General features: G+C 48.6%; 1 protein-coding gene across 1 annotated transcript in view; it reads right to left on the bottom strand.

The window, feature by feature from the left end:
• Nucleotides 1-225: 225 nt before the first annotated feature.
• The window catches only part of LOC135385297 (venom metalloproteinase antarease-like TserMP_B), a 39781-nt gene continuing 14994 nt past the window's right edge, over nt 226-25012 (bottom strand). Inside the window, exons 3-6 of the mRNA XM_064614528.1 lie at nt 23929-24040; nt 12865-13005; nt 2913-3045; nt 226-309 (exon numbers count right to left, since the gene is read on the bottom strand). Of these exons, the coding sequence (XP_064470598.1) occupies nt 226-309; nt 2913-3045; nt 12865-13005; nt 23929-24040 (470 nt within the window). The remainder of the gene's footprint in view (nt 310-2912; nt 3046-12864; nt 13006-23928; nt 24041-25012) is intronic.

The raw sequence follows: 25012 nt of genomic DNA on the forward strand, positions 1-25012 counted from the left end.
CCGGAACCGAACTTATATGGCCGAACCCGAACCCGAAACAGCCCCCTACCTGTTTCCCCTGTTGCTCCCTGAAAGGTCCCATTTGACATAATTGCCTCCGTGTGGGGCACTCTGAAGGACGAAATGGACAATTTCATAAACTTCGGCTCTAGATATCACTTGATGCAAAAAGGACATTAAAAATGTCCTAAGCCGATTTTGAAGTATGTAGGCCTGAAATTAGAATCACTCAGTTTGAGCCCCCTGCCTCTTTTCCCTGTTGCTCCCTGAGAGGGTGCGTTTGATAAAATCGCCTCCGAGTGGGGCACTCTGAAGGACCAAATGGAGAATTTCATAAACATCGGCACTTGATATCACTTGACAGAAAAAGGATATGAAAAATGTACTAGGCCGGTGTTGTAATATCTGTATCTGAAATAAAGATCACTGAATTTGAGCCCCGTGTTTTTTTCCCCTGTTGCTCCGTGAGAGGGCGCGTTTGATAAAATCGCCTACAAGTGGGGCACTCTGAAGGATCCATTCGACAATTTCATGAACCTCGGGCCTTGATATCGTTTGATACAAAAAGGATATGAACAATGTCCTAAGCCGATTTTGAAATATGTGTATCTGATGTAAAGACCACTCAGTTTCAGCGCCGTGCCTCTTTGCCCTGTTGCTACCTCAGAGGGCGCGTTTGATAAAATCACCTCCGAGTGGGGCACTCTGAAGGACCAAACGGACAGTTTCATAAACTTCGGCGCTTGATATCATTTGATACAAAAACGATATAAAATGTCCTAAGCCGATTTTGTAATATCTGTATGTGAAATAAAGATCACTCAGTTTGAACCCCCTGCCGCTTTCCCCTGTTGCTTCCGAGAGGTCGCATTTGTCAAAACCGCCTCCGAGTGGGGCACTCTGAAGGACCAAATATACAATTTCATAAACTTCGGCGCTTGATATCAGTTGATGTCAAAACGATATTAAAAATCTCCTAAGCCGATTTTGTAATATGTATGTCCGAAATTAGAATCACTCAGTTTGAGTCCCGTATCTCCTTCTCTTGTAGCACCTTGAGAGGTCGCGTTTGACAAAATCGCCTGCGAGACACACACTCTGTTTAGCAAGATGGACAATTTAATCAAATAGAAATTTGAAACGGTACCATTCTGATATCAAGCATTCAATGTGAGGAAATTATCTATTGTGCGGACCTTTCGGGGGTCCGGAAAAAGAATTGTACATCGCTCTTTCGGACTCCCCCATAACAAGTGTAGCGTCTCTGCGGGTGCGTATTAAGGTAAGACTGGGACTTTGAACGTGGAGCGCCTAGGAGAGGTGTGGTACTCAGGTCTCATCATTGGGGGCCCTGAGTACATCACTGTTAACACTCACAAAGCGTGATGCTGTTGGTATGTGGTGTGGAGGGAGGTTGACTCATAAGATAAGATTTGAGTTCCATTGTCGAAAAATCACAGTCTAAACAGCGGCCCTGTGCAGAAATCGACGAAATCCCTTTAGGCGCAATGCATTAAAATTCTTATGCAATAGATTTATATCCTGTTAACGCCTTTCATGCTTCCAACGGCTCTTATACATGGTGTTCTTCCGTGCTATACGATGCCATCTTAAAATTTTTAGTCTGTTTCGCTGTTAACCGCTATAAACGCAAGTTGCCATTCTTTTCACAGCCTTCAAGGCCGCTTTCTCGCATAGCACCTCAGCGTAGCAGTGGAGCGCGGCAGCGGGCGATGACCGCAAGTACTGTGACCGCCGTTGCTAATGTCATTCCTTTCATCAAGTAAAGTCGTTACTGTGACATTACATTGTCCCACAAGTATTGTTGAAGCCGTGCATTATAGGCATCAGTCAACCGAATATATGCGTCAAATCCGTGCACGCGAATTTAAACACATAGGGCTAAAGTGTCTACAGACTTATTGCAGTGCGGAAGCAGTTGTTCAGTACAAGTGAAAAACCGCCAACTACTTGTAATAGCGTATAGGCTCTTTTTTATTGTTGTTCACTCTCCTTTGATCGAAAAGCGCAAAAGGAGAAAAATGGTGATGACATCATCATGACATCATCAGGGCACATGTTGGCCTGTTCCGAAGTATACCCCGGGCTTGCTGGAAAAAAAATTCGTTTTTTTTTGTTAACTGTTGGCTTTAGACAGTGTAAGAAGATTAAATCTAAATAATCAGAAAATTCGTCCATCCCTCTGTCAAAATGTAATGACAATGCATTACTCATTACATGTTTCCAAAATGTAACGCGCTACCGATACACATTACCTAGATGTAATGCATAATGTTGGAATGCGTTACATCTTTGCTGTATAGCATATGAGGAATGCTTACAGATAAGTTATTTTATGTGTTCCGAAATACATAACACTATGTCGGCAAATAATGAGGCACTGACTGCAGAGCAAGTGAAATTGCAGTTTAGCCGCAATGAACGCTCCACAGCCACAATTTGCAGTGAGCATACTGCTACAACGAAAAAATATGAAAGTGATCACAGCGCATGCGTTCAAACGGGTGACTAATAAACCAAGCAACACAATGTACTGAAAGTCGAGTGCTATAGGGGTGGATGGCATGTGTGTTATCAGTGTTCCGTAGTTTCAAGAGTTTGTTCAAGGTCTTCCACCTACCCGTCCACCCCTATTGCACTCGACTTTCAGTACATTGTGCTGCTTTGGGAGGACTAGAAATCCAGTCATTTTTATTTCGGCGCTGCTCTTTCGCCCGCGTTCTCAGTGACTGAGGTGTTGTACCCTTGGTGTGCTATCTTGTAGTCTGATCTATTCATTTGATATGGATTATGTAGAACGATTGCACTTCATTGTTTACCCCGTTGCGGAAGTCTGTTCAAGTATTTGGTTACAGATGCTACAAGGTATAGTGTACGCACGTAATGCTCACCAAGCGGGCGAATGTCATTTTCTTATTGACCATGTTGCAGTACTTGTCCAAATTGATATTTTTACCGGGAAGTCCTTCCGGAGTCTTGTATACAGGGGTGGCCATCGCTGCCACACAACTTTTATCTGCAGATCTGCAATATGCAAGACATAGTGTACAGGTGCTGGAAATCAAAAGAGGGCTTTTGTGAGCGGAATACAACTATAGTCAAATCAAATCGAATCAAATTCAAGGAACTGTATGCGGTTCCTTGAATTTCATTTGATGTTTGAACGCAGGAACAAAGATGGAACGAAATGAACAACAGAGTCTGATTCTTCTCTACTTCGTTATCGATGTTTACCTCTGAAACTACACAAATGCATATTTTAGAACAAGTACACGCATTGTAGGCGAGCTGTATTAGGTCAGTTCTTGGTTATTTCTCTGAGTCTGGAGAGATAGGCAAAAGGGGAAGACACGAAGGGTCGAGGATAGAGTTTGAACGGCATAATGGATGACACATATAAATTGATGGTTATGAAATGGACGATTCACCGCTGCTCTGACGCTAAACTGCCCGGTTGCTATTGGGGAAGGATGTCGGCATGATGATGGAGAGTGTCCCCTAAAAGTCTATCACTATGCTCGCAAATGTACAGAAACTCTGCAAGGCTTGCAATGGTCGAGGGGCTGGTGGGAGGGATTTGGCCACGGTCCAAGAATCTTGGCAAGATCAGGCGTTGGTACGTGCCGCGTAAACGACGCTTCATAAAGGGCGTTGTTGATGATGTAACCTGCTCTCAAGTATCATGGTGTTGATGTCACCGCGCACACAATAGGTGGAGGTGCAGGTCAGATAAGGCATAACCGATGTGAAATTTGAAGTCAGGTAGAAAAGTCACGTTCAGAATTATGCGGTAGAAGGTTGTAAACGGACAGGGCATTCGACGAGGAAGGACGAGAGACAATGTATAGTCGATAGTTGAGAGCACGGAATGGGACCAGCTCGCGCGGCTCAGCGGTTATTGTGCTCCCCATGTCAAGTCGAGACTGGGAGGCAACCTGGTCCAAATCCCTGTGCCGGCTGTGCGGTCTGAGGATTTTCTTCAGACACTTTCAAACATATGTCGCCACAGGTCCCTTAGAAATCTGCCCAGGACGCACGTTCCCCAAGGCGACAGTCGTTACGTTGCCCACCTCCGTGAGGCCGACAACAGCGAGCCTTTCCACCATCACCACCACCACCACCGCAGGGAATCGGAGACACTGTGTGTCCATTGGGCTTGCATTCTTGGGACAAGGAGGGCGGAAATAAAACAGGTGCAGCTACCTGAAACGAATATTATTGGGGCAAAAGTTAGGAGTTATAAAAGTTAGGAGGAGAGGAACAGCTAATTCAAGATTTATCCTCTAGAAATGCAATCCAGTAGAAGTTTATAGCTGAGCGGGCACCCTGGTGGGGAGGTTTTTACGAACGCCTCATAACATCCGTTAAGTCTGCACTTTGCAAGACCTTGTCAAGGAAAATACTTCAATTCGGAGAAATACAAACTTTACTGGCCGAAGTTGAGGCAATGATAAATTCCAGACCTCTCACATTCGTTTACAACGAAGGCAGGGAACCCATACCACTGACTCCTTCTTCTATGATAATGGGACGACGATTAACGGCCCCTTTGTCATCTCACATGGTCGTGCCCTCCACAGACCTATTAGAAGATGCTGAACAGTCCATCAATCTGCTGAATACCACATGGAGGAAGCAAAACGAACATCTTGCGGAAGTCTGGCAGAGGTGGCACAAAGAGTACCTCACCGAGCTAAGATCAGCATACCACTCTAAGGGCTTGCAAGCTTCCGACGTAAACGTCGGGGACGCCGTGCTCATCAAGGATCCCGACAGAACTAGACTGCAGTGGCAGATGGGGGTCGTAGAGGAAACATTTCCTAGTTCAGACGGTAAAGTTTGAGTCTGTGTTTTGCGCACTGCCAATCGTACAACAATACGCAGACCAGTACAGCACCTGTGCAAGATCGAGTCTGCTGAAGTTCAGCAGTCATACGATCAACCAACTCCTGGGCGGCAACTTGTTGAATCTATACATGAAGAGGACAACGATCTTCACCTGCCTCCCACGCACGCGCTTTAACCTCATTTGTTCCTTTTGCACTCGTTCCAATAAACCCATCGTCGACCCGTCTCTCTGTCTAGTCTTCCACAAGTGTCTGAGCGAAGGCAGTACCTACATAGGTAGTTCTGATTTTCGCAACGCACATAAGGGGCAGGAAAATGCGGCAGGGTTCAACGTGGCTATGAACATATACTGGGATTCTCTTCTTTCGGCAATAATCATGCAGGTCTGAGATGCTCGAGGGACTCGAAGACACGCGCGGAGGCCTCGCGCCATGATGCATTCCAGCTCATAGTGTGATGATGGAGGGAGGCCGTTCAGCACCGGCAGGCCGTAAACAATTCACCCACGCACCAACTTGCGATGTTTGGCCAATAACAGAATCTAATCGGTGCCTCAGGTCATGCCTGCGAAGCAACGAGTCAGTGCGATGCAACGGTTGGTTCCTGATTTCCAAGCTGGCAATATGTATCTATCAGTTTTGCCTGGCACTCAGAGTAACTCAGAGAAACTAGTGGTGAAATACATCGGGTAGCGGTATGTGCCAGCAACACTGTGTGGAAAAAGAGCACGTTATGTCGCATAAAGGGCAGTACCGCCACCTTCTCTATCCAGTTGTTATGTCGCACTTTTGCTAGGCGTTCCTAGGTAGTTCTCAACACTGTCCAGGGCGAGTTGGCGTCATCACTGGATGGCAAGCAAAATTCGCCGCTGGTCGAGAAACAAACATCTCAGCATTGATGGAATTGGCAACTTTCTTGCAGACGCATCTCTGGAGACCACTCACAACCACATTAACAATACCGGGCTGCGTCATGAACCATGGGTCAGCAAAACAAGCTCTGTGCCTCCATGGCCCGTGTCGACAAGTAGTTCCCGTCTATGCAGGAGCTCTGTCAGCCACACGAGTACACTGGAGGATAAAGCGGCATGGAGGTCAAAACCGTCGTACGCACGTTTAACATCACTAAAGACTCTAAGAACAGTGTTCTCGCGCACCTTCGCTTGCTCCACGAAGGTAACTTGGTAAAGGACTGAATTTATTGAGGACCAGTTGCGAAGGAAACTCGACATTTCTTGCCAACACAGCTACTCAAGGTAACTGACGTGAAGGGCTAAAGCTACGAGGGCGATTTCCTTGGCATCGCTAAATATCCCAGGCAGCACAGAATATTGGGCCCATATTGACTGGGTGTTGGCGATAGGGGTCCAATATGGGATCCGTTTTCCCAGAATTTCCACATATCCATTCAAACCTCGAAACATGGCACCGATATTGCCAAGTTTCAGCAAGCAATGGGGAAAATGTCGGCAATATGGGCCTCATACTGCCAAATTTAATCGAATATGTGGCAAATGTCGGCAATATAGGCCCCATATTACGCGTGCGCACCGTGCACCCCATATTGGCTGAAAATGCGGAAAATGGGACATAGTCGTATTGGTACTTGTACCAAATGCCCAAGCAGCGCGGCAAGATTGGACGTTGAAGCGTGCGAAATGCCCAACTCAATACGTGGTTACATCCAACAATTTCCCGCAGATGATACACATTGTTCCAGTCAACATATCTGGCAATCCCACTGTAACATGCACTGTAACACTGTAACTCCACTAGCACACTTGCTGCCACGAAGAAGAAGTAAGGAGACCGATCTAGCCCCGGCGCCGCTCGGAGAAACTATGATCCCTAATTCCTGGAACCTTTTGCGGCCGCGCCGTGGCGCTCGCGTGCCGTGGGAGGCTAGATTCCGCAGGCTCTTACCTTTGTAATGCACTTTTTAAATTCAACTCGTGCGGTACATACGCACACAGGAAAATAATTTCACAAGTAAACTCAATCTTCGCATGTCCAGCAAAGTTGCTTTCGCTTTCCAGCAAAGTTCGCTTTCTTTTCTTTTCTTTTTTTCTGCTTCACGTTTTCGTTGAAAACTACACGCTCCTTGAGCACAGCCTGAGTAGAGTGGGTAAGCTTCAACACAGGCGATTACCTTTCAGCGCCGGTTAATTAATAGACGGTTACGCAATTGTTTTGCGATGTCAGCAGTGTGTGAATCAACGTTTAAAGGCTCTTATAATGCAATTGTTGAAATGGTTCATTTTTTATACGGTATCTGTCAGTCAATCTGGTCGTGCCTTTGTAAGTGACGCTGTAAAATGACACCCGCGTTCAGTTTTCGAACGATAGATCCCGCGTCAATTGAGGTTGGACCGTAAAATTTCAAAACATGTAACGGGAAAAAGTTTTCTATCTTTTGTCGTGACGGTCACGTTTGTGGGCCGCCTGACGGCCAAAAATTCATGGTCTTACATAACACGCCGTGCTGTTCACAATAAGCGTAGCACGTCAATTGCCGTCGAGGGCACAGCAAGGTGTACTTTTCGAATCTCCGTACCAAGCTTCATCAACCTGATCCGATTAACCTACCCATCAACCTACAGCAAGAATCGAGCGAGAAATGGCACTTCAGTGTATCGGGAATTTTCCTTGAGAACGCTTGCAGTACGCTCTGCGGGGGTCACGTGACGCGCGTTTTCTGCGCCCGACCGCGACATTGCTGGCTTGCATTTTACTTCTATGTTAATAGCTGTCTCGGGTGCGTTTGCCCTGTTCCGCACTTAACAGCTGCCGACGTGAAACGCTATTTAATGGCATAACACGCGAAGTGGACGTTTCTTGTTCAAACTGACTCTGTACGGTCACCTTCACAGAGTATTTGGGCTGCATGCAAACCACTGCCAACGCGTGTATCTTTGTTAGCCAGCCTACCACCAGAGCCGTATATTAAAAGGGAGTCTGGCCATTAATGGGTCGTGCCTATACCTCAAGCTCCACCCACGTTTTCAGCTTTCCGACCAATGAAGTCCTGAAATATGGGGCGCTATCAATCAGCCCATCCTCACTATTTTCCCCCCTATCCAACATGGGCAGCGCCATTTTGGGTGGCAAGTGGATTGGATGGGATTGAAATGGATACCACTCGCAATCTGCAAAAGTAGTGGATTGTTGGTGCAAATTTGATAAGCGCCACCTAGGGAGCGTAAGGCACGTCGGGTGCTGCCGGCAGAACCACCTGCTGGGACACGTTCTGTTCTCGGTATGATTTTTAAACAAATCTACATGAATAGTTGGAATATAAGAGGCAATATTGTTTATATCCATGAAATCCAGCTGTTAAATATAAGATTGTACAGCACAGCGCCGTTTTCGTTATGATTTCGTTGTGATCGCCGTGTTCACTAGGCCTAACACCGGCGACAAAACGTATTATTTTCAGTTAGATATCGATGGATGAGCATAAGTTGAAACTGATTTCCGAGAAATTTATATTATGATGTACATTTGCAGCGTAAAATCAGGTTAGTCTGTGAAAATTTTTTGTCACGAAATCTCCGCTTCACTGTGTTTGTTTTCGTCGCCATTTTGGGTGGCAGTATGGTGTCATGGCGACCCCCTTGGTAAAAAGAAAATCAATCAGAGGAGCGAAACTGTGATTGACAGGTCGAGCCTCTTTTTGTGACTCCTCCCAATGACCAGACTCCCTTTTAATATACGGCTCTGCCTACCACACAACGCGGGCGCCGCCCGGCGGCGGCAAAGGGTTCGAGGAATTAGGTTGTCACATTCGGTGGGGAAGTTCGGTCTCCTTACTTCCCCTCTGTGCTTGCTGCAAACCTGCAAACAGCCGCCATCTAGCTTCGCGATGCCAGTCGGTTGAAACGACTAAGAGCCTGGTAGTTTGAGCGAAATCATGCGTCCTGCAGCAAATGCGCATGCGCGACACTCGGATCGGACGTTTCGTTCGGGCGGAAACGTCGTTGCTTTCTCTAATGACAACGGGAGCGCAGGTCAAGTAAAAAACACAATGTTTGATAGGAAGTGGTGTGTTTTCTATAACGCTATGTGCTTTCAATTTACTACAGAGGCATTGCGAGTCGTTGAGGAGTATGTCCGTCACCGTCACGAAAGTGTTTCTCTCCGTTGTACTGTACGGGCGGGTTGGAAGTTTTTGGGTGATATAAGGTGACGCAATCCCAATGAAGGTTTCGGAGGGTTAGTTCTTGGGAGTGCCCCCATCCTTGGGCAAGACGTGCACGGCACCTGTTCATTGTGTGGCGGTGTGCATTGATAACGCCGACCAGGACAAATAGTGCAAAAATAGCTTGAAAGTGTATCCGAGGTGGCAGCAGTGTGGCGGCAAGGAAAAGAAGCTGAAGGAGAAGCCAAAGCTCACGCCTGAGGGCTAACAAAAACGGATTGGTAGCTGTTCTGCGGTAGGTTCGTCATCGCTCTACAGCTAGTCGGTCATCGCTGTGCAGGGCTAGTATAACGGAGGACCCTAGACTTTCTGTGTAGTTTTTGGGGAATTCACTTGAAACGTAATAAACACTTAGTATAGGTTTGCAATTATTCTTGTCTGGCCATTCTCTCGGTCTGTCGGCAGAGGGCTTGGAACCCCTGCATGGGAAGAGATTCCCACAATCTATAGTAGCCGAAGTCAGGAAGGCAGCCCACGGTGGAATGTACATGCTCACAATACATGGAACAGTGGCCCATAAGCAATTTGCACTCTCTGTAGTCTTGAAGGTAAGCGTAAGTTCATGAAGAGTTCAGGGCATTCCGGAAAGACAGAATGGTTTCAGACGGGAATATAAGCCGCTAATATGAGTAAGGTATTCGGTGCGACGAAGACCCTAAGTGTCGAGATGCTTGACGGTGATTCCGAGCAGCAGCGGCATAGGAACGCTTAGATGGAGAACAAACCGTCGTGAGCACAGATGACCCACCTGGGTTCGTGCCCGCAGGAGGAATTAGTCAAAACTGAACAATGTCCATCATGACCATGAGTGGGAAGTGTGATGTAGGACTGGAGGCTGCTTCAGAAGTTCGGCCCGCCTCGAAACAGGTTTAGTAGGTGTGTTACGAGCACACGTAAGGATATGTCTATCCGAGCTATCAGACCACAGCATAACAGTTGTCGGGCAGACCGTACCGCGGGGTCCTCCAAATGGGACGCAATCACTTTTTCCGTATAAGACAAAGGGACGTCGCTGATGTTCCCCTTGTTTGCCACATACGGCTTTGGGACGCGGACGTGACCACCAACGCCCACGACGGCTTGCAGACGAACATAAAAACACTATACTGCCATCCATATTGAAACAGTGTGTTCTAATAGGCACCTGGGCCATAGAGGGAGGAAACACGGGAGCGGCCTCTCCGACGGGAGAGGCCGCTATCGCTTTCTATCGGGACGAGCTTAGCGCCATCGCATTGCAGTCTGGGATGCTCCTGTCTAGCACTTGACCGCACACGTCACCCTCGAGACAGCACGACGCCACCAAAGCAGACGACGCGAGCTCTAGTTCAGATGGCAGTATTACGTTGAAAGCGTCATTACACTTTTATTTCTCTAGGTTCGGTTGTTTACTCTTCTATTAGAAGACGAGAAACAGTGTGCAGAACGCAAAAGGAGTACGCGGGTCCGGAAACATCACCTGTGGCAACGGTGACTTCCAACGTATGTACCCAGAACACCATTAATCAGATTTGTACAACAAGAGAGGATATCAAATCAACCTCCGGCACGGTGCAAGTTCCGAAACGAACGATTCGATATGACTGAAACACACATAGGCGACTAACACAACCGATCCTAGGAATAAAACGTGTTCCCGTGGCAGAGCTGCTTTCCGTACAACGAGAGCCGTAGCCGGGACAGTAATACATTACCATACGTTGTTTCTACGATGGCGTTCACCTTTTCACAATAAATGATTCTCGAAAAGCTAAAGCACACGGAGAGCAGCACGAGAAACAAAGCATTGCAAAACTGAAACTTTGAAAGGAACTTTGAAGAGAGGAAGGAGGTGGACAAGACGTAATGGTGATTTTTGCTCAAGCGACCGCTAGAGGGTGGCTACGATAGTCTGCAGGGAAGAACCGCTTCTTGTGTTTCCTTCTTCCATGACCTGCGCGGCTGCAAAAGGTCCCATACGCAACTACATTTGGATTCACACGCCAGAAGGAGAACTCAGGGTGTGCGGGTGTAATAACGACCGGGATACTTTCTGTCCGATCGTTCTTATATGTCACCAAAGTGGAGCGGTTTGCGTCGTTGTTGCCCCTGTCCACGACTTTCATGTAATCATGGAGTGGGTACGTTACTGATGCTCATCCTACCGGAGGGCAGGCGCACTTGTGCTGCGGAGCAGCAAGGTCGCAATTCACTTAGTGGCGTCGGTCCATCGGTGATCTACTGCGGTCATTCCGCCGTGCTCCCCCCATACTTGAAGGCGGATGAGGGTCCCGGGTCAGTACCATACGGGAAAAATGTCCCGGCACAAATGCGCTGTGGATGTCGATGATAAAGCCGAACACACGACAGCATCGCGCGACGCTGGATGACAAGGTTGACGAGTGCTGCTTCCAAAATGTCGATGTGCACTTGTTATCATGTCATCATTCGTAAGGTTTTCCTCATACGCTTGAATGCAAATGTCCGCTCAGTTCCCTGTGAAGTTGGCCCTGGACGCACCATCCACCCAAGTAAGAGATGCCGCAGGCCAGACAGGCAGATGAATCTCTCTCTCTCTCTCTCGGAAACAGCACGGTACCACCATGATCAATCGTTCACTCCACTGCCAACTATTCGCTCCGTATTCAGTTAGGTTTTATAACTATTAGGTGCGTATTTCATTCCACTGCATTTTAATACCTTCAGGGAGAAAAGGCAGTACGTAAAGGGGAGAAATGCACATGTGGATAACATAAAATAGTACAAATAACTACGTGAGGTACAAGCAGAAACTACGTGAAATACAAGCAATTCAGCGTGAACATAACGCGAACATGATATAGTACAAATGACTACGTGAAGTACAGGCAAAGGCTGAAAACACACACAAAAAAACGCAAATGACTGCGTGAAATACGAACAATTCAACACGTGCAACAAAACAAGAATAAGTAGAGTTCATTACACATTCCCCTAAAAGAATTTAGGTTATCGAAAAAACAAAACAAAATTAGCTGGCAACGAGTTACAGTAATTAATACATGATGATAAAGGATAAATTTTAAAAAATACTCATTATGACTACTCCAACTCCCTTCGCAACTCTCTTCGTACTTCTCTACCGGTTCGCTGGATTTCTACCCATCTATATAACCTGGAAGGGTGATGAGATCGTTGAGAGACGGAATACGGTGCACGCAGGTATCAACTATGTTGTGTATAAAGTTTGTGCATTAATTGCAACCGGTGCATCTTACGTCTTGCTTCTAACAAGGGAATACCATACTCTACTTAGAATTTTGTTATGCTAGAATCCCTACCATATTTATTGAAAATAGTGCGCACAGCCCTGGTTTGCACGTATCGTTATTTCTGAACGAGAGCCCTTTGCAGGGGTTTCATATGAATGAAGCGTATTCTAATTTTGAGCGGATAAATGTGTTAAAGGCAAGTAATTTCACTTCTGAGGATGCTAAGAAAATGTACGACGAAGAAATCCCAAGGTTTGTTGAGCAGAGTTGCATTCCAATGCTTTGGTTATGTATTTATTCTCTCCGAATTTGCTTCGATGTTAAAGGAACAATTCGTACAAGCCCAGTTACGTGCTTTGGAGGCGTCCCTCTCATTTATTTATTTATATTTATTTAGTTTTTATATACCATCTGGGCCTATAGGCGGCACTGACATTATTGTGCAGCAGTTTCAGCTTTTTGTGGAATCAAGTGTAATTATGAGTTTACGCACAATAAAAAAAAAATAGAACTAACATTCGAATAATATTCTTTAAGTCAATGTCAAATGCAGTAAGCAGCAACTCACTTGAGGTGTGCCCTTATTGTGTCTTGACTGCACACAGAAAATGTGTAATGGTTGACGCTTTTGTTGTTGTAGCCCATCATGTAGCCATCGGAGAAGTCACAGGTGCTGGCAGTCGGATCTCCGTCATGTGGTGCGCCCAGTCTGGATTTGGTTTTTGAATCCAGCAAATAGAAATGAATGCTGTTATGAATGTGACACAACGGAAGCCCATGTTCTCTTTAACAGAAAACGGTTATGACAGACGAAAAAATAAATAAATAAATAAAGACAAACGCAAAACGCATGACCTAACCGGGTTGTCCTACTATGAGTTGTCCCGAATTCCAGATTGCGCCCGGAGGTGTGCGCGGGTGCTGTAATGTCTGCGGAACCGTGCTATATCCCTGATTGGAGATCGAAATATAAGGTTCCGAAAGCAGCGGGTACAGAAGGGCGTACCGCTGCGGTACGAGCAGATATTCGCATTATCCTCGCAAATTAATCGTCTCACGTGGTTTAGCGGCTACGGTTTTGGCATTTCACGCAGAGACTGCGAGGCTGTTCTACCTGGGTGTTCTCCGTCGAGTTTCCTCAGACTCTTTGAAACAAACATTGGGACAGTTCCCCGTGAAGTTGGCCCAAGAGGCACAATCCCGACCGGAGAAACATGCCACCAAGCAGGCAGGTAGGTGGGCAGATCGCTCGGAAATAGCACGCTACGACCACATTCCCGCAGATAAGCATTAGATAATGCAACGTACGTTATCACCTTTGCCCACGTGAAGGATAGCGTGGTGCTTCTGCGCACCGTGCGGAGCTCTCTTTCTTTTTTTGCGCGTGGGCAGAACCACTAACGACGATGACACTTACGTACGCAAAGGTGATGCTGTAAGATCCATTAAATCTCACTAATGTCTGTGCCAGTGTACGCTAGGGGGAGACATAGCAGAGGGTTCCCAGTGAGTCCAAAATGGCGTCGTTGTGTGTCGTCATCTGCATTGATGTGCCTTTATGACTGCATTTTATTGGAGAATTCTGGGTGAGCTCCTAAGCAGCTTCTATGCTGAAAAGTAAACACTTTATAACGTAACATTTTCATCATGCGGAATTTTCCAGCAGACGCAATGATCATGAATGTGTGGATGTATCTGCGTGAATGCGCATACAATTATTTGACCAAGTCCGATCGAGGATCATGTATGCGCGAGTAGCGTGCGGATGTAGTTTTAGCACATCTTGGGCAAAGGTGATACCGTAAGTAACAGATAGCGTTGGTGGTTCTGCGCACAGCGCGAAGCTCTCTTTCTGTTATGAACGTGCGCAGAACCATCAACGTTATCCCTTACGTACGCAAAGGCGGTAGCGTACGATGTACTAACGCTCTCTATTGTCAATGTTACCGCGAATCCCTCTAACTATGTATGGCTATGGTGAGCAAAGGCTTAGTTATCAATGAGGAGTATGACAGATAGACTTCGGGATGAACAAGTCCTTTCAGTAGTCGACGCGTTTTCACGCTTCCAGCTGCATCTGGTAACATCTGATCCGGCATTTTTATTGAAATTCATCTAATATTTTCCCATGTATTTCATATCCTTGCAGTTTCTCATAGCTTTATCTCCTTGCAAACTTTCCTGAGTGTACAAATTCACGGGTACTATCCGCACTCTGCGTACTGGCATCTCCGCAATCTCATTTAGTTCGTACAGAATGGGGAGTCGAAGGCACACGAGACAAACATATCAACCGCTTGCCAGCGACCAGCTATACCATAATATCCCGTGAGCAGAATTCCGGGAACACATAACACACCCGGGACCTTGTGCGTAAGTGAAATATTAAGACGTGTTGTATTACTGTGAGAACAAGCAGGATACTTTACAGATATCGAGAGATTACATTCGCAGTTTGGCGCCTGTGATTGCCTTCTGGAGGACAAATTGACCAAATGTGAGTTCTAAGGCTGCAGCAAGGGAAGCAGCTACGGTCCGCGAACGATATAACGACTACGGTAAGTAATCACATGATGTTATCGTCAATCTCAAGTAGATATCAAGAGTTATTACGAGCTCAAATAGAGGACATTGACAGATCACGCTGTTGTAAGATGATTGCAGCAACAACAACAATAACAGCACCAAGAGCAAAAGAACAACAGCAACAACAACGACAACATCCACACAATCAACAGCAGCAGCAACAAGAACAACAGCAGCAACAACAAAACCAGCGGCGGCGAAAGCGGCAACAGCAGCAGGAGCAGGAACAGCAGCAACGGCAGCGGCATCAACGGCAGCAGCAACGTAAATATAAATGGTAGCGAAGGCGGGAAAAAATACGAAATCTGTGTTAGCAACCCTGCGCCCTTTATGATACACATGCGAGCGTGGTTGTTGAGGGGCAAACTACGAAGGTAAACAAAAATAATTTAATCGGAGGCGCGAATAAAGCGTGTACTAATGCAATATGCATGTTTTTAATACAGCAATTCGAGCGATCTGCCAGTATTACGTAAGATTATGGACTGAGCCGACTGAGCCGGTTCCTGTCACTCTCCATGTTGTTAACTACGAGTTTGCCGTACCTTGACTGCGCACTTTGTGATTCTTCATAGCCGTTTTTCTTCTTCAACGTCGTATTTTCAGTTTGAAACCACCAAGTCAAACATGGGACATTCCTCGGAGGAATGCCACATTTTAGGACAGTAGCCAGCTATTGCTTTATATGCTATGCTACCTGCTGTAGTACGTCTTGAGTCGAACGACGTGAACTATTTCAGTCCTCGGGGGTCGTCGAGAGGGAACGCTGCCCTCTGGTACCACTTCGTAATCCAAGTCTCCAATGCGTCGAAGTACTTTGTAGGGACCGAAGTACCGCTTTAGTAGCTTCTCGCTCAGGCCTCGTCGTCGAATCGGCGTCCAAACCCATACCAAGTCGCCTGGACTGAAGCGTACGTCTCGTCGGCAAAAATTGTATCTTCTTTCATCGACGCGTTGTTGTTGACCAATACGTAGTCTGGCCAGCTAGCGGGCTTCTTCTGCTCGCTGTGTGAAGTCCAGAGCGTCGTTTTCCACATCACTGGGTTCGTGGGGCAGCATCACGTCCAGCATAGTCGATGCGTCATGGCCGTGTGCAAGGCGCAACGGTGTGAATCCCGTTGTTTCCTGGACAGCCGTGTTATAGGCGAACGTGACGTAAGGCAGTATTTCGTCCCATGTCTTGTGCTCGACGTCGACGTACATCGAAATCATGTCGGCAAGGGTTTTGTTTAGGCGTTCGGTGAGCCCGTTCGTCTGCTGATGGTACGCCGTTGTCCTCCGGTGAGCGGTGTGGCTGAGTCGAAGGATTTCTTCTGTTAGCCTGTTTGTAAATGCCTTTCCGCTATCGGTGATTAAGGCGGTCGGAGCTCCGTGCCGTAGTTCGATGTTCTCGATGAAGAACTTCGCCACTTCTGTTGCTGTGTCCTGTGGAAGTGCCTTAGTCTCAGCATAGCGTGTCAGGTAGTCGGTGGCGACGATTATCCAACGATTTCCGGAAGACGAACGTGGGAAGGTCCCGAGTAGATCAATCCCAACCTGCTCGAACGGCGCCGACGGCGGTGCGATTGGCTGAAGGTACCCAGAAGGTCGTACCGGCGGCGTTTTTCGTCGTTGGCATTCCCGGCACGTCCTTACGTAGTGATGTACGGTCTTGGCCAGTTTTGGCCAGTAGTACTTTTCCCTTATACAGGCCAGTGTCCGGCTGTATCCCAAATGACCTGATGACGGTTCGTCGTGGCAGGGTTCAAGAATCTCGATGCGCATGTCCCCAGGCACAACGAGAAGCCACGTAGCGCCTTGTGGTGCGTGGTTTTCTTTGTGGAGGACACCATTACGTAGGGAAAAACTTGGTAGTGATCTTCTGAAGATGGGAGGAACATTGTCGGCGCAGCCCTGCAGATAGTCGACGAGTGTCTTCAATTCGGGGTCATTGTACTGCTTGGTAGACATGGTGGTCGCGCTCATTAGACCGAGGAAGGCGTCGTCGTCCTCGAGGCTGTTGTCCTGTCACTGGAGTGGTGCTCGGGACAGGCAGTCGGCGTCGTTGCGTTTTCTTCCTGACTTGTAAGTGACGGTTACGTCATACTCCTGTAATCGGAGGCTCCATCTCGCTAGGCGTCCTGAGGGGTCCCTTAAATCAGCCAGCCAGCACAGAGAATGGTGGTCTGTTACCACCTTGAACGGCCGTCCGAACTGGTAGGGACGCAACTTTGTTATGGCCCATATGAGTGCAAGGCACTCTTTTTCGGTCGTCGAATAGTTCTTCTCTGCCTTGGTTAGCGTTCTGCTTGCGTAAGCGATGACACGTTCGACGCCGTCGTGAAATTGAACGAGCACGGCTCCTAGACCATCGTTGCTTGCGTCGGTGTGTATTTCTGTTTCGGCGTTTGGATCGAAGTGGGCAAGCACGGGTGCGGTCTGTAGACGCGTCTTGAATTCATGAAACGCCTGTTGCTGGGCTTCACTCCAGATAAACGTGGATCCGTCCTTCGTGAGGGCATTCAGGGCTGACGCAATTCTTGAAAAGTTCGGAATGAACCGTCGGTAGTAGGCGCAAAGGCCAAGAAAGCTTCGAACGTCTTTCACGTTAGAAGGAACAGGGTAATTTACGATGGCCGCCTTCTGCTCGGGGTCGGGGCGTACGCCGTCGCTGCTCACGAGATGGCCGAGAAATCTGAGTTCGTCGTAGCCGAATCGACACTTCTGAGGCTTCAACGTCAGCCCTGCGGTTCTGATAGCCTCGAGGACTTGCGTTAGCCGTTCAACATGTTCTTCGAATGTTCTTGCGAAGACGACAACATCGTCTAGGTACACCAGGCAGGTTTGCCACTTCAACCCGGCGAGCACTGTATCCCTAACACGCTGGAACGTCGCTGGTGCTGTGCAAAGGTCGAAAGGCATAACCTTGAATTCGAAAAGTCCATCCGGAGTGACGAAGGCAGTCTTCTCACGGTCCCGTTCGTCGACTTCAATTTGCCAGTACCCCATCTTGAGGTCCATGGAAGAGAAAAAAATTGCGTTTTGAAGGCGATCGAGCGTGTCGTCGATGCGCGGTAACGGGTAGACGTCGTTCTTCGTTATCTCATTGAGTTTGCGGTAGTCGACGCAGAACCTGAGTGTTCCGTCCTTCTTGTTCACTAGTACCACCGGCGATGCCCACGGACTGGTCGACGGCTGGATAACGTCCTCTCTTAGCATCTCTTCTACTTGCGTTCCGATCGTTTCTCGCTCTTTGCAGGAGACCCGGTACGGCATGCGGTGAATTGGACGGGCCTTTTCGTCGACGATGATGCGGTGCTTCGCAATGGGCGTTTGTCTTACTTTCGACGATGCAGCGAAGCAGTCACTGAAATCGTTGAGCATCTGGAGAAGGGTTTGCTTTTGAGTTGTATTGAGTTGAGGGTTTACGTCGAAATGTCCGGCCTCGTGTTCCGTGGTGACCGCGATGCGAGCAGTGTCCATCAGGCAAACATCCGTGGTGGAGTATTGGTCTACGATGACGGCTATCTTCGTGCCGTTCGCCAGGTGTTGTGGCTCCGGGCGAAAATTTCTGACCAGCAGTTCCAATATTCCGTTTCTTACGGGCACAATTCCTCTTGCTATCCCAATTCCTCGTTCGAGGAGAAGTTGCGTGTTGCCTTCAGCCAACAAACAGCCAGTCGGTGCTCTGTCGCACGTAGCGGTCACAAGGACTGACGACAAGGGAGGCAGGTTGACGTGCTGAGTCGTCACGGCGGTTACGACTGTGTTTGCGCGTTTCTCCGGGGTTATTCGTGCCCACCACTTGTCTTCTGATGTTTCCGGCGTTTTAAAAGAGAACTCAATTTGTGAAGTCGATGATTGCTTCCTTTTCGACTACAAAGTCCATTCCGAGTATTACATCCCGTGGGCAGTTCGGCAAGACGGCAAAGTTGACGACGTACTGGATGTCACGCACTTGTATGACTGCCGTGCATCGGCCAGTCGGTGTTACGACGTGTCCACCAGCAGTGCCGATGTCAGGCTCATCCCACTTCGTTTGCACCTTGCGAAGCTACTTAGCCAACCTACCACTTATAACAGAGTCGTCGGCTCCGGTATCGATTAACGCAATCATCTCATGGCCGTCGATGACTATTTTCAGGTTATTGGTAATTTTTCGAGCGTCGTGTTGGTGCTGCGTTGCTGTTCGTCGAGTTGGAGGAATTGTAACTTGTCGTCGGTCCGCAGCTTCACCTTCCGGAGCTGCAGTCTTCAGTTTTCCCGGTTAGGGCTGCGCCACACAGGTCGTCTTGCCGGTGACGGTGAACGTGCTCTTCCTGGCGACCTGCTGCGGTGGGGGACGCTCGGGGACAGGTCGCGTCGCGAGCCGGCAGAAGCATTCTGCTGCCGTAGATAGTCTTCAATTGCGGCGGGGCGGCTACCGCGCTGGGGGCGGGGGGCGTCGGGTGAAAAACCGGGAAGGCCAAGGCGTCGGTAGGGACATCGGCGATAGACGTGGTTGGCCTCTCCGCAGTGGTAGCAGAGCGGTCTGAAGTCGGGAGTCCGCCAAACGTCCGTTTTGCGAAACGGCTGAGAGTGTGGCGCGACGCTCGGAGTAGGTTGGACAGGCCGAGGAGGCGTCCAACGGTTTCTGTAGTACGACGGACGAGTAGGTGGCACCTGTCTCAGAGCTTCGGCGTAGGTTGGTCTCGGTACTTCGGCGTCGGGGTTGGCGGTTGACGATGTCTGGATTGCCTGCTGAACCTCGTCCTTGATGATCGCACCGATCGAAGACAAAGGGTCTTGAGCCTTCTCAGGACAGAGGAGAGCTCGTACTTCTTCGCGTACCACCTCTCGAATCAGCTGTCTGAGCGATCCGACGTCTAGGCCAGCGGTCGTGGAGAAAGACTCGTAGCCCTGGTGTCGTTGGTCGACGGCAGCGAGAGAGAGCAGGGTCCTCTCAATGCGGACGGCTTCGTCCAGAAAAGCGTCGGTCGTGGCGGGTGGATCCCGGGACAGGGCGCGAAATTTTTTTTTCTTTTACGCCCCTCATGAGTCGCTGAACCTTCTTCTCCTCGGATGCTTTGGGGTCAGCTCGCCGGAAGAGCCGCAACACATCTTCGACGAAGCCTGTAACACTTTCGTTTGGCAGCTGGATCCGTCTGTGGAGCAGACATTCAGTGCGTTCAGCTCGTTGTTGAAAAGCGAACGCCTCACGGAGTTTGCTTTTGAAGACGGCCCAGGACGTGAGCGAAGTCTCCCGGTTCTCGAACCATGTCTTCGCGATGCCTTCCAGGGAGAAATAGACGTTGACGAGCTTCTGGTCGTCACTCCAGTTGTTGAACTTGGCCATCCTTGGCCGCTCCTAGTTGTCGACCCAATCGTCCACGTCGTCGGAATACTCCCCGCTGAATGTCTTCGGCGACCGTGCAGGGGCTATGGGCGTGGCAACAGGTTGCGCCACTTGGGTACTGGTCTCCGCAGTCATCTTCTTCTTGCGTTTAGGGGGTTCTAATGGACCGAATTCTGCAGGCAGACCAAGCTGTCTTCTGCTTTGTCGCAGTTGGTCTTCCAGGCCGTTGGACAAGGGATGCCCCGCACCTCCACCAGAAATATCACGAAGCGAAATGGGCCGGCGAGTCGTCGAATAAACAGCGAACGGTTTATTAGACTACTTGGTAGCAAAACACAAGAGTGATAGCTCTCTGAACACAACTGAGTCCAAAGAATGGATGCTCCAGCTTGGAGCGCACAAGCATTTAAGCGTCGCGCCGAAAAGTCTAGAAACAGCACGTGCGTTTGCCAGAGAGCAGGGGATGTGTCTGGAAGCTTCTTGCTTCTTCTTCAGCATGCGCCGGGATGAGATGTACCGTTTCGTGCCTGCCGTGGAAGTTTCGCGATGATGATTCGTGGCAATATTATCGTGGCTGTTTTGCAAGATATAGTATCACAGACTTCTAAATTGAGCTAATGGACTTCTGCGTTCTTATTCCCCCATAGCATTCGTTACAATGTCAATGTCAAAAACTGAGGGCAGACATAGCACCACACAGTATGCAAATATCATAATGTGATCTTAAAGTGCAAATATGTTCACTTCCACCTTCTTTGAACGAGAGATATGTGGAAAGTTTGAGATGTGCCTGAGGACAGCTATAGCAGTATGCATTAGACATTAAGGTCCTGGGCCCCACCTGTGTTTGCTGGAATTTGTACATTATCCCTTCGTGCTTATTCAGTACATGGACTGTCGTACTGGTTATTTTGCACATTATTCTGTCGTGGGTATTTATGATGAAGGATGGAAGTCACTGAAAAGTCAGTGTGTTCCAGCCTCAGAACATCAATTGTCTCATGTGGGTATTGATGATTTACCTGTGATAAAAGAAAGCGAGCCCCCGCCTGGTCTCCTGTGTCCTTTGTTGCACGCATGTCGCTAGTGTTGATTCTTCTCTGTTTACAAATGGTATATGTGTTTTTGCTTTTGGATTTGCTTTCAACAGCGATTGTAATATTCCGCAGCTCGACATTGCGATGGAAAGAACGCACGGCGCGAGCGCACGGCCCGCGCTATACGTATTGGTGACGTACGAGGTGACGTCATTATGACGGAATTTGTAGTTTGCCCCGCAACGGATGGATGGCGGTGACGCTCTTTATCATGGCCGCCCTTGAAGACGTGGTGGCCAATGCAAGCTTCGCTACCATTTATATTTACCTTGGCAGCAGCAGCAACAGCAGCAGAAACAACAACAAGAGCAGCAGCAGAAACGGCAGCAAGAACAACAGCAACAAGAGCAACAAGAACAGCAGCAACAACAACAACAATAATAACAACAACAGCAGCAGCAGCAGCAGCAACAACAACAACAAAGACACGAACAACAACAACATCAACAACAACCACAACAGCAGCAGCAACAATAGCACCAACAACACCAACACCGCCACCAACACCTGCGGCAACAACAACAGCAACAGGAGCAACGGCAGCGGCAACAACAGCAGCAGCAGCAACAACAACAACAACAACACCAGCAGCAGCAGCAACGGCAGCAACAGCAGCAACAACAACAGCAGCAACGACAATAACTGCAGCAATAACAACAATAACAACACCAACAACAACACACACAACACCAACACCAGCGGCAGCGGCGGCGGCAACAGCAACAAAAGCAACGGCAGCAGCAACAGCAGTAGCAGCAGCAACAACAGCAACAACAAGAACAATAATTCGGGCTTTACGTCGCGAGACAACTGCGATCACAAGCGGCGCCACACTGGTCGGGACTGTGGATTAATTTGTATTACCTCAGGGTTAACGTGCGACGAAATATCGACGCTCGGCACACCACATTTAACGTCCCTTGCTGAAGACGGCGTGTCTGAGCAACTTGTACCGTTCCACCAAATCGCCACCGTCCGCGGTCGGCTTTCTGTGCCCATATGTCATGAATGTCATAAACGATGCCACTCCGGCATTCCACAAACTGTTTCCTGCGGCTGATCGTGGCACGAGGGTGCTGCCGGCAGTAGACTGTTCAACCAAGGGCACAGCCCGCCGAGTTCGCCTGCACATTCGGGCATCAACACGTTCTACGGGCTTTTTTATTTCGTGAGACACTCCATGCACATATGGAGCCATCGCTGTCCTTGAGTGCTCTTCCTTTTCCCGCTGCCTCGAAGACCCCCGCCTCACCTTCCGCAGGAGAACCTCAGCAATGCCACTCAGCGTGACCGTAGGATAATCGGCCATTTCTGGTCATTAAACTGGGACATCAGACCGGTACGGAGCTGGTGAGCGGACCACTCATCAGGGAATCAGGAACAGAAAGCCATCTCGCGCTCCACTGCGCAGCCTATGGCTGCGGGCCTGTGTTAGGGAGCGGTCTGGTTATAGTCCGATACAGGGATCAACAGAGAGATATACGAGGCTCTCACGACCCATAACAGACAAGAAAGCTGTGTTAGTGCACCATCCATTGAACTTCAGGGGCGGGAGATGGCTTATCTAAACGCTTGAAGTGTGCAGCGTCTGTGCCTTGCATTCCCTTGTTCCCCTCTCATTTACGTCCCTTTCCCTTTTGGTTCCCTGGGTTCGCAGAATAAACCGCACACTCTAAGAAATAAAGGGAGTAGCGAGGCGTCAAAGGCGCGCCAGACCCCCCTTTCACCGTTTATCCGGCAATGACTCCCCTCTTCCTTCTCGCACTCCTTCGAGCGGAATCTGTCGCGTGGGAGAACGGGGGAGTGGAGCGGTTGGAGCCCAGCCAGCAGTACCCTCAAAACGTGAGACTACATGAAACGGCTGCTCGCATGCTGTAAAACGAGTAGATGAAAAGTTTGCTCTGCTAATGTGCCATGTACAAACAACGATTGTGCACCGCTTAGGCAATTAAAAAGGAAAACGAAAAACTCAAAACATACACAGACACGCATAATACGCCTCCCAACTCATATTCCAGGCTCCAGAATCCGGGATTTGCCGCTTCACCTCTTCGGTCCGTCAACGGATTTGAAACACGCAGAAACACTGGCCAGCTTGTGGCGGCGGGACAGTGTTAGGGAGCGCTCTGGTTATAGTCCGAGACAGGGATCACCAGAGACACATGCGAGGCTTTCACGACCCATATCAGACAAGAAAGCTGTGTTAGTGCACCATCCACTGAACTTCAGAGGCGGGTGATCGCTTATCCAAACTACGACCTGTACAGCCTCTGTGACTTGCATTCCCTTGTTCCCTTCCCATTTACGTCCCTTTCCTTTTCGTTTTCCTGCGGTTCGCAGAATAAACCGTAGTTGTTAGTCGGCCCTTGTGTTGTCTGGTTCCAAGTTGTCCTGGTTGTTGCGCTGCGTTGAGTTCAGTATGTAACAACTTGGAAAACTTTCCGCGTGAACTGAAATACTCCACTACCTCCAATGCAAAGACCCCGTAGAACCCCTTATATTTTTCTGACCGCGCCACGGGCATATAGTATTTTGACTACACGATCCGACAGCACCATTCCTCTGCAATTTCCCCACGCACGACTTGGCGTGACGCTGAGCCGTATTTCCCCTGTAACAATGGTGTAAGACTTACAAGTGGCCCAGCTCGTGTGCAACATGGTGAACTTTGCTGTAGGTGAGTGCCGTGTCTTCTGCGAGGGCGGCGTTGTATCCTGGAGTGCAAAGTCCTCCCAAGTAGGCAAGTCCTTTGTAACGAAACGAAACAGAGAGGGTAGATGCACCACAAGGCCAGTACAATAGTACGTGCAATTTGAAAACTGCAAGTGAAAACTGCACTTCTGTCAAACTGTGAGCGCAAATGGTTCTCTGCTTGCCATTGCTTCGTGGTTTATTTGAAACATTGTTCCTCTGTTCAAGTATAATTTAGTAGCATTTTGTCATCAATTAAGGCATCACAGTGCGACGTCTTCGTTTTTCGTTCTGGTATTCTCTTCAGCTGATAGAACACTCAGTAACCATTAAGGGCTCTCCAGGCGTATCGAATTGAGTCAAAGCCCGAAAGAAGACGACGGGCCACCGTTCACATGGATGCGCATCGAGTACAGGGCGGATAATGTGTCACGCTGCGTCATTATAGAAAATCACAAGACAACTTCCGCAAATACTGTCCTTTCTACACTCTAAATCCGGCACCCGATATGTAACGCATGAAAGAGGACCCGTATCTGGGCCAAGCGGCACACATGAGGTACAGTCCTCAACCAGCAGGTACAGTTCGCAACCACTGCGAAATTCAAGCGGTACAAGGGCTCCGAGACCCATCCGTACCGGCTAGGTACCTTTTAAGCGCGGTCTAGCAGAGCTGTACCTCATGTGTACCGCGTGTTTCCGGCGCCTGAGTACGAACGCCTCCTCACGATCTCCATGCGCTGCAAACATATTGCGCGTGATTCCGAATACCAGTCAATAAATCCCCTTATGCAGCAGTGCCGTAATGGATCAGCACTATCATTCTATCAAAGAAGTGCAATAACTAGAACCCGTGACCGTGAGGGATCGCATGTTTGGGAAGAATGCGTTTCTTGCAACCGCTGGCAAATCAGTTTGTTTTGAAACGTCGGGGAGCGAGGACGAGTCTGCTCGGTCTTTGAAGAAACTCGTTCGACGCTTTCAAGATTGGAGTCATTTAAGGTGGGTATTATATCTATGAAGTAATT

This window comes from Ornithodoros turicata, chromosome 1 (assembly GCF_037126465.1).
Source record: "Ornithodoros turicata isolate Travis chromosome 1, ASM3712646v1, whole genome shotgun sequence".
Lineage (NCBI taxonomy): Eukaryota > Metazoa > Arthropoda > Arachnida > Ixodida > Argasidae > Ornithodoros > Ornithodoros turicata.